General features: G+C 46.1%; 1 protein-coding gene and 1 long non-coding RNA gene across 2 annotated transcripts; one reads left to right on the plus strand and one right to left on the minus strand.

The window, feature by feature from the left end:
- Positions 1-3,013: 3,013 nt before the first annotated feature.
- PSMF1 (proteasome inhibitor subunit 1) lies at positions 3,014-13,795 on the minus strand. The gene is made up of 7 exons (XM_044297678.1): positions 13,625-13,795; positions 8,415-8,561; positions 6,812-6,894; positions 6,307-6,477; positions 6,163-6,216; positions 3,940-4,083; positions 3,014-3,847 (listed from the first exon to the last, which is right to left on the minus strand). The coding sequence occupies exons 1-7, from the start codon at positions 13,757-13,759 to the stop codon at positions 3,796-3,798; spliced, it is 786 nt and encodes a 261-aa protein (XP_044153613.1). The 5' UTR covers positions 13,760-13,795; the 3' UTR covers positions 3,014-3,795.
- LOC122940852 lies at positions 8,570-13,616 on the plus strand. The gene is made up of 3 exons (XR_006390388.1): positions 8,570-11,313; positions 11,463-12,430; positions 12,463-13,616. It is a non-coding gene; the product is annotated as an uncharacterized LOC122940852 (long non-coding RNA).
- Positions 13,796-26,276: the final 12,481 nt, after the last annotated feature.

The following is a 26,276-nucleotide window of genomic DNA, read 5'->3' on the forward strand; positions in this document are numbered from 1 at the left end:
CCCAGAGAACCCCTTTAAAAACGACATGCCCACCAGAAACTTCAATGCAGGGTGCAGCAACTAGGATACGTGTGTAGTAAAACTACCTCTTTGATTGCTCTGAAAGGCACAAGTCATCCTGGGATCTGTAGTGCCACAGGCTGCATAGGAGTAGCTACAATATTTCTGTAACTATAAAGAAAGAACACAGCCACTATGGTGGTGTGAATCCTGAGTGCTTGAATTTCAGAGAACAGTCAGGTCAAATTTACTGTGATGCTTCAATTTGTTAGAAAGATTAAAGGGGTAGTCTAACTTAGAAACCCCATTTCCATATACTCTATTAGTAAATTATGGGGGGTCCTCCAGCCGGGATCCTCCTCCTCTCGCTTTGGAGCACATGTCCTGCATAACACAAACCCTTTAATATAAATGGTCAATGTGTAATACTTCATATTCCCTGTGGTGGCGCCACAAGAAAATTAACACCTATAACCAAAGTTCCCCATAGATTACAGCTGAATGCTGGGGGTTCCAGCAGGTGGACAGTTCGTGATCTGCCTAATGTCAAGGGACCCTTTAATCAAGTAGAGACTCTGGCTAAAGGGGAGAGCCCTTTAACAGACACCAATTCTCTTTAACACTGCATTTTCTTAGATCAGCTGGACCTCTCACCTTGTGCACCCATTGATCAGTTGTTTCAGGCAGCTGCGGCACCATTAACTATACTGTGGACAAAGTGAGAGCTGACAGATCTGTACACCGCATAGTGGTCATGCTGTTGTACTGCAGCTCCCATTCTGGATGTTAAGGCACCAGAAACTGCACAATGTACGGAGCCTTCTGCTTCCGCTCCATATACTGTATAGTAGGAGAGGTCATCAGTATCTGATCCGGTATGCTCTACAGCCTGCTCACCAGCACAGCATTGTACGTTGTATAGCAATTGGGCTTGGTATTGCAGCTCAGCCCCATTCACTTGAATAGGACCGAGTTGCACTTCGGCCACGTAACATCACTGGCCTATGAAGAAGTCGTAGTGCTCACAGGATTGCCGTGGCCTTTTCAAACAGCTGCTTGGCGGGGGGTGTTGGACCCGGATTAGATATTGATGACCTTTTCTGAGGATGGATCATCAATATTAAAGGGAACCTGCCACCTAGAAAATGCATATTAAACCGCCAGCAGTACCTTATTGCAGCCTGTAGCATGACTATAAAGAGTCTGTGTCTTTTCTGTACAATGCGCCAAAAGTCTTAAAAAAGACTTATTCAACTGGATGCGCTATGTTAACAAAAAGTCTTGAAGTCAAGGGGCAGCGGCTTTCTCGCCTGAAGTCAAGCGTGTCCCGCCCCCTTTGTATTTGATCAGGGTTGCCAACCTAAATTTTAATTTTTTTCAGGACAATTTATCCAAAAATCACTGACAGCCAACATTTTTTATGGACAAATTGGAAAACTATAATGAACTATGAAGATAAGTTATAGGTCAGATTCTAAGGGTCCATTCACACGTCCGTAGTGCATTGCGGATCCGCAATACACCTGGCCAGCACCCTGATAGAAATGCCTATTCTTGTCCGCAATTGGGGACAAGAAAAGGATGTTCAATTTTTTTCCGGAGCCGCGGACCGGAAGATCGACAGAGTGCTCCGGAGAATGCGGATAGCACACTGTGTGCTTACCGCATCTCTTCCAGCCCCATAGAGAATAAATGGGTCCGCACTTGTTCCGCATAATTGCGGAACGGATGCGGACCCATTCTACGGACGTGTGAATGGAGCCTAATAGTGCACACATTACCAGCTTTTACTATGAGCTCTAAAATGCTGAGCAATACAAAAGTGACCTACTCAAGTACCACAACTTAAAAAAAAATTAAAAATCACGGACACTGGAAAAAAAAAGTGCCCTATTTTTACGGACTGTCCAGGAATTTCTGGATGGTTGGCAACTTTGCGTTTGATTGATAGGATTTCCAATTTCTTCACTACTGGACGCTCAAACGTAGTCTTGCGCATGTGCCGGCGCCTGTGCACTGTTCCCATCCGCTGTGAGGTAGTTTTAAGAGGCTCGATGCTCAGGCACTTGCACACGAGCGCCCGCTACAGACTGCAATAAGGTACTGGTGGCGGTTTAATATGCATTTTCTAGGTGACAGGTTCCCTTTAAACTCCTGGAAACCCTTTTTTTAACAATATCTGCAGTAACGTACAATATCCCCCTGCGATCACACAGGGCAGTAACCGCAGCACGTAAAAGTTGCCACGGGCCTTGACCTGAGGTTTAATGGCCGTCTAATTGGACCATTTATCACAAACCGTGTTCTAATTACAATTTGTGAAGGGGGTTGTGTTTTCTCACCGATCTGGCCCAGAGGAGAAACATTCGGCTGCAGTAGAAGACGTCAGCCAAAAAACGTAAGTCCAGGCTGCAGTTTAATTTATTGCAAAATGAAAACGCTTATTTGGCGACTAGAACCTCTCAATACGCCGAATGTAGTCCTCGGGCCAGAACTGGAGCACTCTTTACAATAGGTATTGAAGCCCCTTGTAATCATTTCCTGCGAGGGTTAAAACACATGTACACCACTGTAAGCAACTTTTTTTTTCTTATAATGGATTAAAAATAAAAAAATTAATTAACTTTACAAATAGTCTTCACTAAGCATTTCTTGCTGTATTGTGTCTACCGCTCCTATGCAGATCCATCTGTCTCCATGGTTACAGACTACAAACAAACCTGTGTAGTCTGATCCTCAGTCATGTGTTACTTCACACGCAGACAAATGAGGAAAAGGCAGGGTCGAGAAATAACACATGACTACACGTGGTATGTTTGTAGTCTGTAACTATGGAAACACGTAGGTCTACATAGGAACTATAGACAGACAGGGCTTGTAGGAGGTTTTAAGACTTTGCATAGTTTTTTTATTTTGCTAAGAGAATTGTGAGACTAAACATGGCAATAAGAACTGGGGTCTGGTCATGATGTAACATTATCAAGGGGCAAGGACACCACACCACCGTCACAACTACCGATAATGTGAAATTTATTAATTACAAGAATCACGCATCATGAAAAGAGCAGGGGTGATAACCCCGATCTGAAGGAATATACAAGTGCAAGACCTGACACCCAGGGCTGGATCGGGGAACGCTCACCCTATGCGTCAGTCGTACTCACCCTCCAAACACAAAGTTTTACTCTACCAGCGCCATTCATCAGAGAAAATGCCAAGGATTCTCTGCCATTGTGTCTTGTTACTGGTTTATAATAAATAATACCGCTCTATGTTGTTCTGTTATTTTTAATTAACTCTTACAGTCGGAGGCTTAAAAAAAAGGTCAGCAGCTGATATTACTGCAATTACACATACAGATGGAAAGGTCTCTGGGGATACTCGGCACTGGACATAAAGTAGTGATAATTGGGGGGGGGGGGGGGGGGGTAGAGAGGAAAGTTTTTTTTTGTATTTCCTGTAAGTCATCCCATTAAAAAAAGACGTACAGTCAAGGCCTGTCTGCAGCTGCAAAGGCCTGACAGCAGACAGCAATAGACTGTATTCATTTATGCAGCCATATTTTTGGCAAGGAATGTACAGAGCTAACCTAGACCAAAGCCACATGAAGTCGTTCCATGTTTGTTAGGTCACCCATGTAGCAGCAATGAAGCGACCAGGTTCTGACGTGAACGGGTCCAGTTTTAATGCGTGCAGAAAGCAGTTTATTGTACTTGTCATACTCTATATTAGCCCAAACCACCAAATAGCATGGAAGAGAAGTGCAACTCCTGTTGTGTGGTCGCAATGGGCACTTCACATGAACATGTCGTCATATCCCGGGGGCGGCAGATGATCAGGATCAGGCCTGTAAGAGAAGAGAGACGCTATTCACTTGTCTTAGGGACACTTCAACCACATACAAAAAAAAAAAAAAAGGCAGTGCTTTATTATACTCACCCAGGACGGCCAGAACCTATAGGCCCAAAGGGATCAAAACGTGCACCAGGAGGCACGGCTCCAGGAGGAAGGCCTAGTGGATCAGGCCTGGGTCTGGCCCGGCCAGCATGGAAAGGATCCATGATCATACCGCCAGAGCGCCCTCTGCAGGAAGACAGGCGCTTGTTTGTATTATAGAATAGACAAGTAGTCACAACAGTTAAAAGGGATTTTTCACAATTTTTTTTTTTTACTGATGATCTATCCTAAGGACAGGTCATCAGTATCTGATCGGTGGAGGTCCGACACCCGGGACCACCGCCGATCAGCTGGGGGGCTGCCTTAGGGTACTTTCACACTAGCGTTTTTCTTTTCCGGCATAGAGTTCCGTCGTAGGGGCTCAATACCGGAAAAGAACTGATCAGTTTTATCCCCATATATTCTGAATGGAGAGCAATCCGTTCAGGATGTCTTCAGTTCAGTCTTTTTGACTGTTCAGGACGGAGATAACACTGCAGCATGCTACGGTTTTATCTCTGGCCCAAAAAACTGAACACTTGCCTGAATGCCGGATCTGGCATTTTTTTTCCATAGGAATGTATTAGTGCCGGATCCGGCCGGATCCATATGACAAACAGACGGATCCGTCTACAAATGCTGTCCGTTTGCATGCGGCGACGGAACTGCTTGCCGGATCACTCTGCCGCAAGTGTGAAAGTACCCTTAGCTGCTCATATCTCCTGATTGGTAGCAGCTAGAGACATGGGCCTGGTCTTGTTTGAAAGCTTTCAAACAAGACCAAAATGACAACATTAACAACATAAGCATCAAATATATAGAGAAATTTGTCATCATCATAATTGTAGTGACCGACATAATAAAGTTATGTTATTTATACCACACAGTGAACGTTGTCATTTAATTCCCACAAAATAATGTAAAATTGTTGTTCTATATACACCCCAAAATGGTTCCTAAAAAAAAAAACTACAATTAATCTTGCAAAAAAATAAAATAAAATATTTAGAATTAAAAAAAAAAAAAATGATGACTGCTGGAACATGAACGGGGAAAATGTTACTGATCCTTAAGCCTAAATTAATTATGTCACTAAAGGGTTAAAAATGCAATTGTGTCCAGTGAGTTGTGCGCCAGCAAGATTTACTTCAGACACACATAAAAAAAGTGACATTTTTGGGAGGGTCTTTCCAATTTTAAGGTTAAAGGAGTTTTCCGGGACTTAGATATTGATGCTGTATCCTCAGAATAGGGCATCATTAAGATAATGGGGGTCGGACACTCAGCATCCTTGCTAACCGCTGGGACTGGAATCTATACCGGGGATGAAGCCGGAAGCAGAAGGCTCCATCCATTGTGTAGTGGTCATGTCAGGGCTGGAAACTACACAGTGGATGGAGCCTTCTGCTTCCAGCTCCATCCCCGTAATAGATTCCAGTCCCGGGGGTTGCCCGAAACAGCCGATTAGTGGGGTTTCAGGGAGATTAGACCCTCATCTGATATTGATGACCTGTTCTGAGGTTATCAATACTTAAGTCCCCAAAAACTTTTAATCAGTCTCTGGTTATAATAACCGTTTAGTTATATACTGTATTATACTCCAGAGCTGCACTCACTATTGTATTAAAGTCACTGTGTACATACATTACTCATCATGTACAAATCCCGAGTTACATCCTGTATTGTACTCCAGAGCTGCACTCACTATTCTGCTGGTGGAGTCTCTGTGTACATACATTACATTACTCATCATGTACAGATCCCGAGTTACATCCTGTATTATACTCCAGAGCTGCACTCACTATTCTACTGGTGGGGTCACAGTGTACATACATTACGTTACTTATTCTATACTGATCCTGAATTATATCCTGTATTATACTCCAGAGCTGCACTCACTATTCTACTGGTAGAGTCACTGTGTACATACGTTACTTTTCTTGTAAATCCTATAGAATATTGTAAAGTTTAGTTTCATTTACTAATAGGCCGGTTATTAGAAACAGTCAGCAAGCTTGTGGACAGAAACACACCACAGCAGCTGAGTTGTGTCTAATCTATATGTAATGCGGTGTTCAGGTGAACGAGCAGTTATATACAGTATACAGCTCGCTTTCATATATGTTCTGGATGTACAAGTACACTGCATCTGTACTGGATGTCACAGTATAGAAGGAATCTGCTCTGTCCATACATATACAAGCACATGGACCTAAGGGAACTCACCCCAATGGGTCCAGATCTGCTGCGCCATATGGAAAGTACCCAGGAGGGTCTGTCCTAGAGAAAAGAGGTAGCAGTGGTTTGGCAGTGACACAAGGAACATAGTAACAAGAAGGAGGAACAAGGAATATGAAGGGGACCGTCTACCAAGGAGGGTGATGTGATGGTGGATTCCTGGTGGGAACTCTAAGGGGGTCATCATCTGCAGGTCTCTCCCGTGGTCTCTCAGCCCTCACGTTCTCCTTCTTTGAGCCAAGTAAAGAGGAGAAAAGCTTGGCTTCCAACTGGTGCTTCAACTCCACAGGGTTTTTATAGACACTGGGAAAAGGAAAAGTGAACACATCAGCCAGAAGTATTTGAATTAGCAAATCAAACCTTTGACACTTAAAGGGGCGTGTATACTTTTGCAACCATTCTCTAATGCATCTAAAACAAAGGGAGGCAACTCTGAAATCAAGCGCCTTCCATGTTATGTATACAGCTCTCATGCAGACCTATAGCAAGAGACTAGAAACAAACCATGTGTACCCGGATGCCATATTTAGGGGTTACTGCCGCCATCCTCCTGTTCTTGATCATCTACATTGTTTATATGGAACTCTAACCACAAGGAGGCGCCCCGTGGTCAACATTATATGGTAGATGCACTGACCTGTGATACTGCTGGAGGTGAGCACCATCTATGAAGTCCTCAATGTTCAGGGTGACGTCAGAAACCTTCTGAGACTGAAGCTCCTGCAAGGAGGAAACACAGGTCTCTGCCAATTTCAAAGGAACAAGTGGACCAGGAAACATTCTTGTTTCAGAATAATCCAGGGCAGCAGGTAATGAAAGGGTAGGGAGATTTTTTAAACCATTTTTTGCTCAAATGACCCTAAAATAAATAAAGCAACTAGTCCCAATCATTCTACGGCTCCTATGCAGACCTATGTGTCTCCATGCAACAAATCCTAGATAGTGGGATCCTTCATTCTTCCTCCCCTCTTGCTGATTAGCTACAGACAATACTAGAGGAGGCAGATGGAACAGTAACATGACCGCAGGATCAGACTACACAGGGTTTGTTTTAGGGATCGACCGATATTGATTTTTTAGGGCCGATACCGATAATCTGTGAACTTTCAGGCCGATAATTTATACCGATATTCTGTGAATTTTCATTAAAAAAAAAATAAAAAATTCCTACACAAATCTGCTGAAAGTGAATATGTTTATTGTTAATGTGTATTTTTTTTTTTTGTAAATCTTTCTTTTTCATTTATACTTTTTTTTTTTTTTTACAAACTTTTAGCCCCCTTAGGGACTAGAACCCTTGTCCTATTCACCCTGACAGATCTCTAGGACCTCACACTCTCCCTGCTGCCCTGTGCTCTGTGCACACAGCATCATGGAGCTGACTATGGCAGCCAGGGCTTCAGTAGCATCCTGGCTGCCATGGTAACCGATCGGAGCCCCAGGATTACACTGCTGGGGCTCCGATCAGAGGGGAGAGGGGACCCTGTGGCCATTGCCACCAATGATTAACTGCGCCACCAATGTTTTTAATACGGGGGTGGGGGGCGCACTGCTCCATCAATGATTAATACTGGGGGACGCACTGCGCCACCAATGAAGATAACTCTCTCACCTATTCATATACAGGAGGCGGGAGCTGGCTGTAGAATCACATAGCCGGCTCCCGACCTCTATGAGCGGTAGCTGCAATCTGCGGCACCTGAGGGGTTAACTACCGCAGATCGCAGCTATCGCTCATAGAGGTCGGGAGCCGGCTATGTGATTCTGCAGCCAGCTCCCGCCTCCTGTATATGAATAAGTGAGAGAGAGTTATCTTCATTGGTGGCGCAGTGGCCACAGCCCCGCCCCTCCTCTTCCCATCTGTCTCCTCATTGGTGGCAGCGGCACAGGGGGAGAGGAGACACTGCTTCCTTCTCCCCTGTGCTGCTGAGGGAACACAGAGAGCGCCGTAATCTGTGTTCCCCATACATTATCGGAATATTGGCAAAACAGATGCCGATAACGGTCAAAATCCTGAATATCGGTCGATCCCTAGTTTGTTTGTAGTCTGTAACCATGGAGACACGTAGAGTTTCAAATTAAAGCGAAACACTTGATATTTTTTTCTTAGCAAAGACTGATTGCTTTATTTCATATTTTAGAGCAATAAAAAAGTGTTTCAAAAGTATACATACCCGTTCACATACACAGTGTATTAGATGCACCTAGCGCATAGCCCATGTGCATTTTCCTAGGCTTACCATGGCATTGACTATCAGGGTCTTCTCTACGGTCAGTGCTTTGAGTAGGATCTGTGATGTCCCGTGTCCATAGCGCAGGGTGTATAACTCTTTGTTATTGGCCCATCCATCCGGCAGCCGCTCTGTACCCGTCTCCTGAGCCCCGGCCTGCAGGTGAGAGAAGCTGTGGGGGTGGGTAGGCTCACCATGGAACAATCTGCACTGCAGCTACCATTTTTACATTGATCTCTACAGCCACATTGTTATACTATCAATGCATGAAGAAGACCTGTTGAAGGTTGAAACGCGTTGATCGATATGCAGGAGGATTCATTGTCTACATATATTTTTAATGAAAGGAATAAAAATCCCTTGACTTTACTCGCTGGATCCAATTGGACTGTTGTGACACAGCTATTACATGTGGGTCAGATCCATGTTCACAGGCAGGGGGGACACAGCTATTACATGTAGGTTATATCCATGTACACAGGCAGGGGGGACACAGCTATTACATGTAGGTCAGATCCATGTACACAGGCAGGGGGGACACAGCTATTAGATGTAGGTTATATCCATGTACACAGGCAGGGGGGACACAGCTATTACATGTAGGTCAGATCCATGTACACAGGCAGGGGGGACACAGCTATTACATGTAGGTTATATCCATGTACACAGGCAGGGGGGACACAGCTATTACATGTAGGTTAGATCCATGTACACAGGCAGGGGGGGACACAGCTATTACATGTGGGTCAGATCCATGTTCACAGGCAGGGGGGACACAGCTATTACATGTAGGTTATATCCATGTACACAGGCAGGGGGGACACAGCTATTACATGTAGGTCAGATCCATGTACACAGGCAGGGGGGACACAGCTATTACATGTAGGTCAGATCCATCTACACAGGCAGCGGGGACACAGCTATTACATGTAGGTTATATCCATGTACACAGGCAGGGGGGACACAGCTATTACATGTGGGTTAGATCCATGTACACAGGCAGGGGGGACACAGCTATTACATGTAGGTTAGATCCATGTACACAGGCAGGGGGGGACACAGCTATTACATGTAGGTTAGATCCATGTACACAGGCAGGGGGGACACAGCTATTACATGTAGGTCAGATCCATGTACACAGGCAGGGGGGACACAGCTATTACATGTAGGTTATATCCATGTACACAGGCAGGGGGGACACAGCTATTACATGTAGGTCAGATCCATGTACACAGGCAGGGGGGACACAGCTATTACATGTAGGTCAGATCCATCTACACAGGCAGCGGGGACACAGCTATTACATGTAGGTTATATCCATGTACACAGGCAGGGGGGACACAGCTATAACATATAGGTCAGATCCATGTACACAGGCAGGGGTGACAGCTATTACATGTAGGATCCATGTACACAGGCGGGGGGGGGGGGGGCACAGCTATTACATGTAGGTTAGATCCATGTACACAGGCAGGGGTGACACAGCTATTACATATATGTCAGATCCATGTACACAGGCAGGGGGGACACAGCTATTACATGTAGGTTAGATCCATGTACACAGGCAGGGGTGACACAGCTATTACATGTGGGTCAGATCCATGTTCACAGGCAGGGGGGACACAGCTATTACATGTGGGTCAGATCCATGTACACAGGCAGGGGTGACACAGCTATTACATATAGGTCAGATCCATGTACACAGGCAGGGGTGACAGCTATTACATGTAGGTTAGATCCATGTACACAGGCAGGGGGGACACAGCTATTACATGTAGGTTAGATCCATGTACACAGGCAGGGATGACACAGCTATTACATGTAGGTTAGATCCATGTACACAGGCGGGGGGGCACAGCTATTACATGTAGGTTAGATCCATGTACACAGGCAGGGGGGGACACAGCTATTACATGTAGGTTAGATCCATGTACACAGGCAGGAGTGACACAGCTATTACATATAGGTCAGATCCATGTACACAGGCAGGGGTGACAGCTATTACATGTAGGTCAGATCCATGTACACAGGCAGGGGGGACACAGCTATTACATGTAGGTCAGATCTGTGTACACAGGCAGGGGGGACACAGCTATTACATGTAGGTTAGATCCATGTACACAGGCAGGGGGGACACAGCTATTACATGTGGGTTAGATCCATGTACACAGGCAGGGGGGGACACAGCTATTACATGTAGGTTAGATCCATGTACACAGGCAGGGGGGACACAGCTATTACATGTAGGTTAGATCCATGTACACAGGCAGGGGGGACACAGCTATTACATGTGGGTTAGATCCATGTACACAGGCAGGGGGGACACAGCTATTACATGTAGGTTAGATCCATGTACACAGGCAGGGGGGGGACATAGCTATTACATGTAGGTTAGATCCATGTGCACAAGCAGGGGACACAGCTATTACATGTGGGTCAGATCCATGTACACAGGCAGGGGGGACACAGCTATTACATGTGGGTTAGATCCATGTACACAGGCAGGGGGGGACACAGCTATTACATGTAGGTTAGATCCATGTACACAGGCAGGGGGGGACACAGCTATTACATGTAGGTTAGATCCATGTACACAGGCAGGGGGGGACACAGCTATTACATGTAGGTTAGATCCATGTACACAGGCAGGGGGGACACAGCTATTACATGTAGGTTAGATCCATGTACACAGGCAGGGGTGACACAGCTATTACATGTAGGTCAGATTCATGTACACAGGCAGGGGGGACACAGCTATTACATGTAGGTCAGAGCCATGTACACAGGCAGGGGGGACACAGCTATTACATGTAGGTCAGAGCCATGTACACAGGCAGGGGGGACACAGCTATTACATGTAGGTCAGATCCATGTACACAGGCAGGGGTGACACAGCTATTACATGTAGGTCAGATCTATGTACACAGGCAGGGGGGACACAGCTATTACATGTAGGTCAGATCCATGTACACAGGCAGGGGGGACACAGCTATTACATGTAGGTATTGGGTCAGATCAATGTACACAGGCAGGGGGGGACACAGCTATTACATGTAGGTCAGATCCATGTACACAGGCAGGGGGGACACAGCTATTACATGTAGGTTAGATCCATGTACACAGGCAGGGGGGACACAGCTATTACATGTAGGTTAGATCCATGTACACAGGCAGGGGGGACACAGCTATTACATGTAGGTCAGATCCATGTACACAGCTATTACATGTAGGTTAGATCCATGTACACAGGCAGGGGTGACACAGCTATTACATGTAGGTTAGATCCATGTACACAGGCAGGGGTGACACAGCTATTACATGTAGGTCAGATCCATGTACACAGGCAGGGGGACACAGCTATTACATGTAGGTCAGATCCATGTACACAGGCAGGGGTGACACAGCTATTACATGTAGGTCAGATCCATGTACACAGGCAGGGGGGACACAGCTATTACATGTGGGTCAGATCTGTGTACACAGGTAGGGGTGACACACCTATTACATGTAGGTTAGATCCATGTACACAGGCAGGGGTGACACACCTATTACATGTCGGTTAGATCCATGTACACAGGCAGGGGGGACACAGCTATTACATGTAGGTTAGATCCATGTACACAGGCAGGGGGGACACAGCTATTACATGTAGGTTAGATCCATGTACACAGGCAGGGATGACACAGCTATTACATGTAGGTTCGATCCATGTACACAGGCGGGGGGGCACAGCTATTACATGTAGATTAGATCCATGTACACAGGCAGGGATGACACAGCTATTACATGTAGGTTAGATCCATGTACACAGGCGGGGGGGGCACAGCTATTACATGTAGGTTAGATCCATGTACACAGGCAGGGGACACAGCTATTACATGTGGGTCAGATCCATGTACACAGGCAGGGGGGACACAGCTATTACATGTAGGTTAGATCCGTGTACACAGGCAGGGGGGACACAGCTATTACATGTAGGTTAGATCCATGTACACAGGCAGGGGTGACACAGCTATTACATGTAGGTCAGATCCATGTACACAGCTATTACATGTAGGTTAGATCCATGTACACAGGCAGGGGTGACACAGCTATTACATGTGGGTCAGATCCGTGTACACAGGCAGGGGTGACACAGCTATTACATGTAGGTTAGATCCATGTACACAAGCAGGGGACACAGCTATTACATGTAGGTTAGATCCATGTACACAGGCAGGGGTGACACACCTATTACATGTAGGTTAGATCCATGTACACAGGGAGGGGTGACACACCTATTACATGTAGGTTAGATCCATGTACACAGGCAGGGGGGACACAGCTATTACATAGGTTAGATCCATGTACACAGGCAGGGGTGACACAGCTATTACATGTGGGTCAGATCCGTGTACACAGGCAGGGGGGACACAGCTATTACATGTAGGTTAGATCCATGTACACAGGCAGGGGTGACACAGCTATTACATGTGGGTCAGATACATGTACACAGGCAGGGGGGACACAGCTATTACATGTGGGTCAGATACATGTACACAGGCAGGGGGGACACAGCTATTACATGTAGGTTAGATCCATGTACACAGGCAGGGGACACAGCTATTACATGTGGGTCAGATCCATGTACACAGGCAGGGGTGACACAGATATTACATGTAGGTTATATCCATGTACACAGGCAGGGGGGACACAGCTATTACATGTAGGTCAGATCCATGTACACAGGCAGGGGGGACACAGCTATTACATGTAGGTCAGATCCATGTACACAGGCAGGGGGGACACAGCTATTACATGTAGGTCAGATCCATGTACACAGGCAGGGGGGGACACAGCTATTACATGTAGGTCAGATCCATGTACACAGGCAGGGGGACACAGCTATTACATGTAGGTCAGATCCATGTACACAGGCAGGGGGACACAGCTATTACATGTAGGTCAGATCCATGTACACAGGCAGGGGTGACACAGCTATTACATGTAGGTTATATCCATGTACACAGGCAGGGGGGACACAGCTATTACATGTAGGTCAGATCCATGTACACAGGCAGGGGTGACACAGCTATTACATGTAGGTCAGATCCATGTACACAGGCAGGGGGGACACAGCTATTACATGTAGGTTAGATCCATGTACACAGGCAGGGGGGACACAGCTATTACACCTGGGTCTGAGCCAGGCACACACGCTGGCAGGACTGCACCATCACCTGCTCGTTTATACCCAGGCAGCGGAGACCGCGACTGATCAGCTCCCAGTGGATGAAGCAGACGAGCGGGTCCTGAGGTCTAGTGATCTCACGAGAGACCAGTGCAAACAGCAGTTCTAAGCCAGGAGACGCCATGTTTGTATATTACCAGACAATAGTTCCGGGATCACCAGGCAGAGACCAAGAAAATGATTCCGCATGCACTTCTTGGCCTGCCCACTAGATGTCACTACGTTAACCTCAACGGATTTCGTTCGCAGCTGTTTTGTGTGCAAGCCGCCACCAGGTGTCGCTACAGTGCACAGAAAGAGTATAGCAGATGTCAGAGCTGTGGATCAGTGGCTGATACCAGAGAGAGAGACGGGGGGATGGGCAGGAGGCATTCATAGTTAGCAGACCCGGCTAATAGCAATAGCGACCTGCGTAAGAAATAATAATGGAATTATAAGGCACTGCAGGGGGCTCCAGGTACAGACTTCTCTATACTCAGCTTCTGGCTCCAGAAAATTACACATTCAACTACATCTTTATCTAAATTTCTCTGCTGATTAATTCCTAACAAGAGCCGTCCATTCAGCAAAAAGATAGGACAAGTTCTATCTTTTTGCGGAACGGAAGCATGGAACGAAACCCCACGAAAGCACTCCGTAGTGCTTCCATTCCATGGTTCCGTTCCTTACCGCATCTCCGGATTTGCGGACCCGTTCAAGTGAATGGGTCCGCATCCGTGATGCGGAATGCACTTGGCCGGTGTCCCGTGTATTGCGGACCCGCTGTATGCGGGCTGCGACACGGCCACGGGGGACACGCGGTCGTGTGCAAGAGGCCTAAAGTGGTCTGCTCAGTTTTTCTGCATAAGCATGGAAACATGATAAAATGCTGCCTGCCTTCAATCACCACTAGGGGGAGCTTACTGCATACTATTATACACTGAACGCAAAAACAATAGACAGTAAGCTCCCTCTAGTGGTACCTGCAGGCAGACAGAACATTATCATTAAAGGGGTTGTCTGGCCTGAGAGCTAACCCCAGGCTTGTCCCCTGTCCCCCTTGAACTTAAAAAAAAAACACTCACCTGTCTGCGGTACCACTGCTGACCAGTTCCTGGCGCTTCTGGTCCCTGTAAGAGCAGGAAACAGCTTGGTCTTGTTAACGCTGGGGCCAATAATAGGCCTCAGTGGCTTAAAGGCTCCATCAGAGCAGGAGATAAAAAAAACTTTTGAAAAAAATGTAAAATTTAATTTTAATTTTTTCTTGTCATCACCAGATTCTGACCCCATAGCTTTTTTATAGTTATGTCTACAGAGATGTGCTAATTTTTTGCAGGACGATCTGTACTTTTTGCTTATACCATTTTGGAGTGTAGCTGTTGGGAAGCAGAGTGAGGGTTAACTCTCCTGTAGCTGCAATAAACAGTGATAAGGAGACCTGAGAAGCAGCACTAAGGTGAAAGAATCAGCGCAAATAGCATTCTAAATACAGAATGCTTAGTAAACTGTCCATTGACTTTTGATGACGTCACTGGGCTCATCACATGGTCCATCACCATGGTGATGGACCATGTAATGGACCATGCAATGAGCGCAATGACGTCACCACAGGTTTTTTTTAATCATAAAAGAAAGAAGACATGCCAGGCTGAGCGTTCAAGTGGATTAAGGTGAGTTTATTAATTGTTTTTTATTTTTTAACTCCTCCATCACTATTTTACTATGCATTATGTATTCAGAATGCTATCATTTTCCCTTATAACCATGTTATAAGGGAAAATAATAAAGATTGGATCCCCATCCCGATCGCCTCCTAGCAACCATGCGTGAAAATCGCATTGCATCCGCACTTGCTTGCGGATGCTTGCGATTTTCACGCAGCCCCGTTCACGTCTATAGGGCCTGCGTTGTGTGAAAAACGCACAATATAGCGCATGCTGCCATTTTCACGCAACGCACCAGTGATGCGTGAAAATCACTGCTCATGTGCACAGCCCCATAGAAATTAATGGGTCCGGATTCAGTGCTGGTGCAATGCGTTCACCTCACGCTATGCACCCGCGCTGAATTCTCGCCCGTGTGAAAGAGGCCTAAGCGTAGATCAGGCATCCTCAAACTGCGGCCATCCAGCTGTTGCAAAACTACAACTCCCAGCATGCCCGAACAGCCTACAGGTATCAGCCAACAGCAGGGCATTGTGGGAGTTGTAGTTTTACAACAGCTGGAGGGCCACAGTTTGAGGATGCCTGGTGTAGATGTTTTTCTTTCAGATCTATAATATATCGAAATGAAGAGAATCTATCACTAGGAGGACGATGTCAGCCTTGTCTGGCTATTGGACTGGATAAGAGGGCCCAGGGACAGTAAGTAACATACAGTGCACCAAGCACTGAGACATCTTCTCTCTATTAGTGTCACATAAATGCCCTATAATGAAAGGTTAGATCTAGGGACAGGTGCCCTTTAAATAGTTCAGCAGGGGGCCGAGCTGAGGGACCAGCATGGGTCGTATTGTATATGTTAGGGAACAATCAGCTCCATTGTCTTCCTGTCTTATGGAGCAATCAACAGACAAAACGTGGAGCCCAACGGACTTCTCCTGCTTTACTGTTCTTTGTCCATTGTAACAAGTAGTCAAATATAAGGTTCATACATAGTAACTTTTATAGAAACAAAGTGACAGTATTCAGCTTATCTGTGGGGCGGAAAGTCAGATGTGCCGACCCCGGATGGGATGTCCTCTATCTACTGTGCTGATCCCTGTGCCAAGGTTCCTAATTTTACATCACCAGCCCCGTTATCACCAGCCCTGTTTCCTAAATCAATCACAATATTTCCTTCCTCCGCCACGCGATGTCCTCTCGAGGTCACACGACTCCTCGACAGAGATTTCCTTCTGATTATCAGCTATAGCTAAACCTTTTCTGACCTCCAAGGGTTCATATCTGGTCACTTGACAATACCCTTTGGGAGATCCTGCAGCTCTCAACATGGCTCGGGCCACTTGGGCATATTGGGACTTGTAGTCCTACAAGAGGAGAGATATTGGAGACAAGCCTTGTATTTGGCAGGCTGCTATCATTAGATCCCAGGTACCGTAGAAAGCATTGATACTCATATCAATCGCCAGGGCAGGAACGGGTCACCTATTTCTACCGTATGTAACCGATGGCAGTGCTATGTAGTGCTGTCTAACATGATTAAAACTATACCTTTGTCAGGGTAATAAATCTTTCCAAACGCCAGAAAATGAACTTTGTTTGGTATGCAAATGAGGTCCAAAGTGCCCAGATGGGCGTCGCCAACACCAACCCCTTCACTTGCTCCCAGTACCTCTCCTTGCGCCTTCCAGTCCACCCCTTCCTCTGCGATGTCATTCTTCTTTTGAACTCTGACTGCATTTTTAGCTTTTGCCCCCAGTAAAATTTTGTGCAGGTGCATTGACCACATGACTCACTGTAGGTAGTGCACATGCGCCAAGCCCTGTCACTTGAATCCGATGCCCACAGCAAGGAAGTCTCATGAGATTTCGCCAAGGCAAACGCTAAAGCAGGCAGAGTTCAGAAGAAGTATGTGATGTCACGGAGGAGGGGGCGGACTGGAAATTGCAAGGGCAGGTACTGAGAACAAGAGAGGGGGCGGTTTTCGACTCTGGGGGGAGGCAGGCTCGGAATCTTTGGAAGCGTTGGCGACGCCCCCGCAGGGCACTTTTAACCTCATTTGCATACCAAAGTTCATTTTCCAGATTTCTGAAATATTGATAATCCACACAAAAGGTACAGTTTTAATCATATTAGGGTTCGTTCACATGTCCGTAGTGTATTGCGGATCCGCAATACACCCGGCCGGCACCCCCACAGAAATGCCTATTCTTGTCCACAATTGCGGACAAGAATAGGACGTGTTCTATTTATTTCCGGAGCCGCGGACTGGAAGGATGGCGGCACGCTCCGGAAATGCGGATGCGGACAGCACACTGTGTGCTGTCCACATCCATTCCTGCCCCATAGAGAATAAATGGGTCCGCACCCGTTTCGCAATTGCACGGACCCATTATTACGGACGTGTGAATGGAGCCTTAGACAGCACTACATAGCACTGCCATCGGTTACATACACTAAAGATAGCTGATTCCCTTCCAATTTGAGTATTTGCATGATATTGTATGAAAACTGAATGAATGGGGCAATGTCACCCACCACATTACCAGCTGGCACACAGCTGCAAGGTTGAACCCTTTACCCTGGGTTCACACCTGAGCGTTCCTCAAACGCGCGTTTTACGCGCGTTTTTATGCGCGTTTTTTGTAATAGTAAACGCGTTTGTGTCATTGACTGCAGTGTCCTATGGTCACAAACGCGCGTCAAAACGCCCCAAAGAAGCTCAAGTACTTGTTTGAGCGTCGGGCGTTTTACAGCGCGTTCGTACGCGCTGTAAAACGCCCAGGTGTGAACCCTTCCCATAGGGAAGCATTGGTTTTCATGTCTTAAGTGTTTTACAGCGCGTTTGAACGCGCTGTAAAACGCTCAGGTGTGAACCCAGGGTTAGGGTACATGCACACGATCAGGATTGCGTGCGGAAAATCCGCACCGTAGGTCATGTACATTGTATTCTATGAGAATTTGAAATTCTCAATGCACATGATGCAGATTTTTTCCGCGCGGATTTTAAAATCCGCAGTATGTCAATTTATTCTATTTTTCCTGACCGGATTTTCTTCATTCACTTAGTGAAATCCGCACCGAATCCGCACGCAAATCCGCACCAATTAATGCGGATTGACCGCACAGATTTGCCTGCAGACACCTGCGGATTCTCTGCACATGAATCCTGAACGTGTGCATGTACCCTTAGATGTCACAGTCATATTAGTAGTTTTGCAGATGGCGGGTACTCCCTTTGTAAACCAATCGGGTGCCAGTGGCTTGCCATGGCATTGGAGGCCCAATAAGGACCCCTGGTTTGGCATCTATGAGATCCTATTAGGTTCTGCACATTTGTCATTGAGGATTCAAATGAAAGCTGTAAGTTGGCCAAATTTCTTATTATCCAGCTTTCCTAGAAACAGAAAAGAAAAAAAAGACCCAGGGTGTCCCAGGGAGGGGTAAAGGACAGTGCCCGCCCAATGCGACCACAAAGGACACCCTTAAAGGGTAACTCGGCACAAGCTCCCGAGTACAACAGCAGAAACACAAGAAAATGGAGCTCATAGTACCAAAATATAAAAATATGTATTTTATTAGAGCATAATTAAAATTACATAAATGAAAAAACAGTAAATGTGATGGCATCACATTTACAGTTTTTTTAATTTATGTAATTTTAATTATGCTCTAATAAAATACATATTTTTATATTTTGGTACCATGAGCTCCATTTTCTTGTGTTTCTTTCCTAGAAACAGATAAAATGGCTGAATAAAATGACTTAACAAAAGACTTAAAGGAATTATATTTACCGGTTATTTTATTTGGAGGATGGGGGCTCTTCAAATAATGGGTAATAAATAAATAATGCCGCTCTGTGGTCACGGGATACAGGAGCCTGTCCGCCTGGACTCCCCTCTCTGGTTACATTAACCCTGTCATCCCAGCTTCCTGCATATAATAATTACCATTCTTCCACAACACACCCTTAAAAAGAAAAAATCTGCAACCTGATCCATGTGTCTGGGCCAGGCACTCACTGTGTGTGAATGGTCAGCTATTTGAGCTGGGATTAAGTGTTTCCAGATTGCACTCAGTCTTTTCTAGTGGCCGTGTGCAATGCAGCACAATTCAAAAAATGCAACACGTGAGAAGAGCATGGAAGCCAATGGTATCAGGGTCCATATGGGGTGGGGGAGGAGGGGTCCAGATTGGAGTGCGTTACTCCAGCAGTACCCTCTGAAGGGCATTCATACCACAGACCAGTGGTCAACTTGTAGCCCTCAACCTGCAGGCTGCCCGGGCATGCTGGGAGTTGTAGTTTCACAACAGTAGGAGGGCCATAGTCAGGAGCACACCGCCATAGAGACAGATGCTGCAGTGATCATTACTTATCCAGTGCCTCATATACCGCAGTCTCTCTTAGGCCTCATTAAGCACACGTCCGTATCCATATTTCGGTCCACAAACCACAGATCTGCAAACTACGGATACCTTCTGTGTGCATTCAAGAAAGGCAGACCAGAATAAGTCATGTTCTAAAAATTGCAGAGCCGACATCCATGTGCTGTCGTTTCTTTCTTTGCAGAGCCACAGACATGAAAGGGGCCGTATGCTAGCCGCAAAAATGCGGATAGCACATGGATCGAAAATATGGTCGTGTGCATGAGCCCTTATCAAGATAGGAAGGGAGTGTGTGGGGGGGGGGGGGGCAACAAGTGCTGTGGGGTCCTGTCCTGGGATAACAGGGCCTGAATCAGCAGGGGGAGACACTTACTTTGCTATGTATATGTTTCTGGGGGTTCTCAGGACTGGAAATATAAAGCGTTAATCATGGGGGATAAGCAGGGGCGGGCTGGGAAGTTTAAGTGGCCTTGGAAAAAAAACTAAAGGTGTCTCCATGTTGTAGGTGGGTCCAATTTGACACAAGGCGGGACAACAGAAGTAGGCGGGGCCAGCAGTACCGTAGTGTAGAACAAATACCAAAGTGCAGCACAAAATACTGCCACCCCCACCACAGTACTAATTACAAAACATCATCATAGGGGTGGCAATGCAGTTGAATTCAAGATGGCACCTGTGGCCGCCGGCTAGGTGAATAAGTGCCTGATGCTCCTACGTTAATTAATGCTGAAAGCATTGAGTCTTTATGTATCTGGCCAACAGCCAAGAGGAGGGCTTGGGTGGCCCGCTGGGAAACTTCCCTGTAGGGTCTATGGTAAGTTCGTCTATGAGGACAAGGATGTTTCTGCACATTGTGTCAATCATCCAATTCAGGAAGACTACAGTCAGCCTCTCCATGGCCTGAAATAGCTGACAAGAGGGAACAACAGATTGTATTCACCCATCTTGTAGTCACCCACAGTTCTTCACGACAACTTTTATAACCAGGGGTGGACTGGCCATAGATCCTACAGGAAAATGTCCCAGCGGGCTGATGCCTATGGAGCCGCCCAAGCCCTCCTCACGGCTTCCAGTTGGTTACGTAGCAATCTGATGCTCTCAGCATTAATAAATGCTAGGAACATCTAGTACTTAATATCACCTGGCTGGCAGAAGAAAGTGCCCTCCTGCATTACCTTACTCAGGACGATGATAGAGTTAAATGCTGAGGTACTGTGTATTTGGTTCTGCTGGGGCGGTATTTTGTGCTGCACTACTACTGGCCCCGCCTACTTTTTTGCCCTGCCTACTTATATCAGCCCTGACTTCTGTCAATTTGGACCTGCCTACAACATGAGGCCAGCTTTATTTTTTTTTATTTTTTTCCAGGACCACTTTAAGTTCCCAGTCTGGCCCTGTTTATAACCCCCAACATCCAGCTTCAAGGATTTGCTCCTGGTCAGCGTCCTCATCCTAAGGGCTCATGCACATGAACGTATTTTCTTTCTGCTTCCGTTTTTTTTGTGGACCGTATGCGAAACCATTCACTTCAACGGGTCCACAAAAACAACGGAAGGTACTCCGTGTGCATTCCATTTCCGTATTTCCATTCCACAAAAAAGTAGTGCATGTCCTATCATTGTCCGCAAATCAAATCGTATGCGGAACCATTCACTTCAATGGGGCTGTAGAAAATACAGAAGTTACTCCGTGTACATTCCGTTTGTCCGCATGGCCGTTCCGCAAAAATGTACTGCATGTCCAAATCACGGTCCGAGACCCCATTCAAGTCAATTGGTCTGCAAAAAATACCATACGGATATGTTTTGTGGAATAGCAGAACGGAAGAGGACTTAAATCAGAGGGGGAAAAAAACTGAACATATCAGTGAAAAAGGACCGCAAAACAACAAAAGGTCAAGTGCATGAGCCCTAAGATTACAGGCGAAACTAACATATGAGATAGACTCATTACATGCAAAGCGAGATATTTCAAGCCTTTATTTGTTATCATTTGGATGATTACGGCTTACAGCTTATGGAACCCCAAAGTCACAATCTCAGGTACCCTTTGCTCAGGGGATATGGATTAATTAGCTGGCTAGAGTGCGACACTTTGAGCCTAGAATATTGAACCTTCTCACAAAATTCTAATTTTAAGTTGCATTACTGAAATAAATGGACTTTTGCACAATATTCTAATTTTTCGAGTTTCACATATATATATATATATATATATATATATATATATACACACACACACACACACACAGGACTGGCTTTGACTTTTGAGGACCCACTCTCAGGCGATGAGGATCCAGACTGATCCCATAATAAAAGCAAGGTCTCTGCTCCAGACAGTGGGGAGTGCTGAGTAAATACTGCTCTGTATACAGGGATGGTTATGAAATCCTGCCTGTTACGTAACTGGAAAGTTCTGGAGAGAGATGACGAGACAGAGAGCAAGTAAAATCATGCTGCCCACATCACCCACACTCTGGCACCTACTTGCGGAATCTAATTACTGTCTATGGGGGCCCTGCAATCACATAAAGTAGAGCAATGTTATGAAATGGAGAACCCCTGTCCATGCAGGTATCATATATGGGTTCCCACTACAAAAGTCTCCTTAAAGAAGTGACGTTTTCCACAAGGGCTGCTGTCAACGACCAAGAGGAAAGCTTGCTGTGTACGTATTAGATATGTGCCTCACTGAGGTCATCAGGAGCAGTATAACTACATTGAGCTCCCCCTAGTGATGGCTACAGGCCACAAGAACGTAAAGGGGTTTTCCAGGAATTAAATATTGATGAGCTATCCTCAAGGGAGGTCATCAGTACCTGATTGGTAGGGGGTCCGACCCTGGTTTTAAGAGGCCTCTAAGCACCGTCAAGTACTGAGACCTATTCACAGGTTACCAAGCACAGTGCCGTACATCGTCACTTGAATGGGACGGAGCTGTGCTTAGGCCATGTGACGATGAAAGTGATGCCACTGCGTTTCTCACCAGCGCACCATGGCCTCAAGGAATGACTTATCAGCAGTGGTGCCAGGAGTCGGACCCCCACCAATTAGATATTGATGACCTATCATGAGGATAGAGAAGAGAAGGTTGCAGCACACAGGAACCTCTTTGCAATTTCATATCATTTATTAATTTGACAAGTGCAGGTGCGATGCGTTTTTCACTGATGGTTGCTAAGAGATGTTGCTTGTAAACCTTCAGTTTTTTATCACGTGCGTGAAAAACGCATTGCACCCGCATGGAAAAAACTGAACTAAATGCAATTGCAGACAAAACTGACTGAACTTGCTTGCAAAATAGTGCGAGTTTCATTGAACGAACTCTGAACGCATCCGGCCCCAATCCGCAACGCCCGTGTGAAAGGGGCCTTACTGTTAGAAGACTTACAATCACTGTTTCTTGGGCACAGTGGTAACTTCCTGGGACTGGGTGTGTGTGATGATATGAACAGGGACTGGGCAGAGTTAGAAGTGCAGCTTAATGTAAACTATTGCCTTCGGAGACTCGAAAAGCTTATAATATATTCTATGTAAACTCCACCCAGAACTACTGTAGATGCCATGTGCAATGTGCCGCAATTAACACCACAATCCGAGTGACCCCCTCACACCCAAATGCATCCCTTCCCAAACAGGTTTGGTACTGATGACCTATCCTCGTGATACTATTGTAGAAGTGGAGCTTCGCACACTGGGTTGGCTGGTGCCAGCAAGGACTTGGTAGTCGTAATCAGAGAAGATTGCAGCACACAGGAACCGCTTTGCAATTTCATATCATTTATTAATTTGACATTATTATATTTGACTCATGATCCAGTTACATTATGCAACATCATAGCCACTTTTGATAATCGTGCTGACTGGACGTTTCGATCCCAAATGGACCTTCTTCAGCGGTCTAGTTATCTGGTTTTAGTGGCTTGGAGGTATTATCGCCATACCTCCAAGCCACTAAAACCAGATAACTAGACCGCTGAAGAAGGTCCATTTAGGATCGAAACGTCCAGTCAGCACGATTATCAAAAGTGGCTATGATGTTGCATAATGTAACTGGATCATGAGTCAAATATAATAATGTCAAATTAATAAATGATATGAAATTGCAAAGCGGTTCCTGTGTGCTGCAATCTTCTCTGATTACGACTACCAAGTCCTTGCTGGCACCAGCCAACCCAGTGTGCGAAGCTCCACTTCTACAATAGTATCACGAGGATAGGTCATCAGTACCAAACCTGTTTGGGAAGGGATGCATTTGGGTGTGAGGGGGTCACTCGGATTGTGGTGTTAATTGCGGCACATTGCACATGGCATCTACAGTAGTTCTGGGTGGAGTTTACATAGAATATATTATAAGCTTTTCGAGTCTCCGAAGGCAATAGTTTACATTAAGCTGCACCTCTAACTCTGCCCAGTCCCTGTTCATATCATCACACACACCCAGTCCCAGGAAGTTACCACTGTGCCCAAGAAACAGTGATTATAAGTCTTCTAACAGTAAGGCCCCTTTCACACGGGCGTTGCGGATTGGGGCCGGATGCGTTCAGAGTTCGTTCAGTGAAACTCGCACTATTTTGCAAGCAAGTTCAGTCAGTTTTGTCTGCGATTGCGTTTAGTTCAGTTTTTTCCGCGCGGGTGCAATGCGTTTTGATGCGTTTTTCACGCGCATGATAAAAAACTGAAGGTTTACAAACAACATCTCTTAGCAACCATCAGTGAAAAACGCATCGCACCTGCACTTGCTTGCGGATGAAATGCGTTTTTCACGCAGCCCCATTCACTTCTATGGGGCCAGGGCTGCGTGAAAAACGCTGAATATAGAACATGCTGCGATTTTCACGCAACGCAGAACTGATGCGTGAAAAACCAACGCTCATGTACACAGACCCATTGAAATGAATGGGTCAGGATTCAGTGCGGGTGGAATGCGTTCACGTCACGCATTGCACCCGTGCGGAAAACTCGCTCGTGTGAAAGGGACCTAATGGTGCCCCTTGTAGTAAATATTACCCCTAAGCTCCCTCTCACAGTAGTGATGCCCCCTCCGTGTCCCCATACACAGTAAAGATGCCCTCCAAGTGCTTTCACACTCAGTATAATGGCGTGTTTGGTGCCTCCTTAAGTGACCCCGCACAGTGGGATCTCCCTTAGTACCTCCAAAATGAATACTAGCATAACTTGCTACCACAATGAATAAAGCAGGTATCTCCGCAGGTCTGTCCGGCACAGAAGGCATCACGCCTGTCTGCACTGAACGGCTGAGGGTTACTAGGTAAATGTATTATTCTGTATCGCTATACAGCTGAATTCAGGACATGCTGCAGCCACCCTGGGACTGCAAAACATAGGCTGAAATTCAGGACTGTCCCTCTGGATCCAGGACGGTTGGGAAGAATTCTGAAACGGACTGGCTAGCACGTTTCCATTGTGACTTGGCTCTGTGGTTTACTGACCCCCTAACCTATTGAGAAACAAGGTTGGTTACACAAAAGAGACCACTTGGAAACCATTGACTTCTAGTTGCACAGAAAAGCAGAAGAAAAAAAAAAAACTGGTGGCGCCGTTTACACAACAGCCAGAACAAGACCACATTCACACGCTGCAGATTTTGTTGCAGAAATTTCTGTGACTGAAAATCAGTTCCATTTATTTGAATGGGGCGGCAAGCACATGGATTTCTGCAAGCTCCATTCCGGTGAATGGAACGTCAGTTGCGGAAAATTCTGCAGCGTGTGATTGCACCCTTAGAGGGTACGTTCACATGTGCAGCACGCCTGATCCAGCACAGTCACCTGGACAAAAACCATTGCATGCAACGTTTTTTGTCTGGGCAAAACCTGGCGTTTATACCGGAAAGTGGCCGGATCACGGCTGGGCCCCATTATAGTCAATGGGGATGTAGCGGTGGACTGTAGAATCAGGCAATGCCGGATCCAGTGAAATTTGACAGGCTGCCCTCTGCCAAATCCGCTGCCATTGTGAATCATGCATATGGCTAGTCTACATTTTCTTGATAAACTGCTGTCCCACAGGCAGCAATCAGAATGGGAAGCAGACATCGTTAGCCCATTCTGCCCCTCTTCTACAATCAGAGGTAGGGGGAGGAGATGTTGACGGTACATGTGACTCCTATGATCAGTGCCAGGAAGGGAAAGGTGCATATTAGACAGTTACCCTGTACGACACCATTTTATTAGTAAGGACCCCCTCTATAGAATAGAACAGATAGCACCTAAACATTCCTATGAGGGTGATACCAGCTGCCAGGGCGGGGCACATAGCCCTCAGGTGATGCCTCCCAGGTGTCCATCTCCTCCTGAGAGTTCCCTCCGTATCCAATGCCCTTGAAGAAACAAAAAGTGTTTTTCCCAAGAGGTAAAGTCTTCAGGCTGAAACTAAAACCACAAAATGGATGAGTAACAAGAGGAGCGAGGGATCAGCAGGTCTCAGGAGGACGGTGACTTCTGTCATCCATAACCTACAAAACCAGAACATCACCAAATCTCTGCTGATTCAGCCGCAGCTTTACAAAACCTCCATTGTCTGTGTTATGTTATTGTCCTCCAGAGAGAAAGAGATCAAAGAAGAGGGAACTTGTGTTAGGATTTAGTAG

This window comes from Bufo gargarizans, chromosome 6, assembly GCF_014858855.1.
Source record: "Bufo gargarizans isolate SCDJY-AF-19 chromosome 6, ASM1485885v1, whole genome shotgun sequence".
Classification (NCBI taxonomy): Eukaryota; Metazoa; Chordata; class Amphibia; order Anura; family Bufonidae; genus Bufo; species Bufo gargarizans.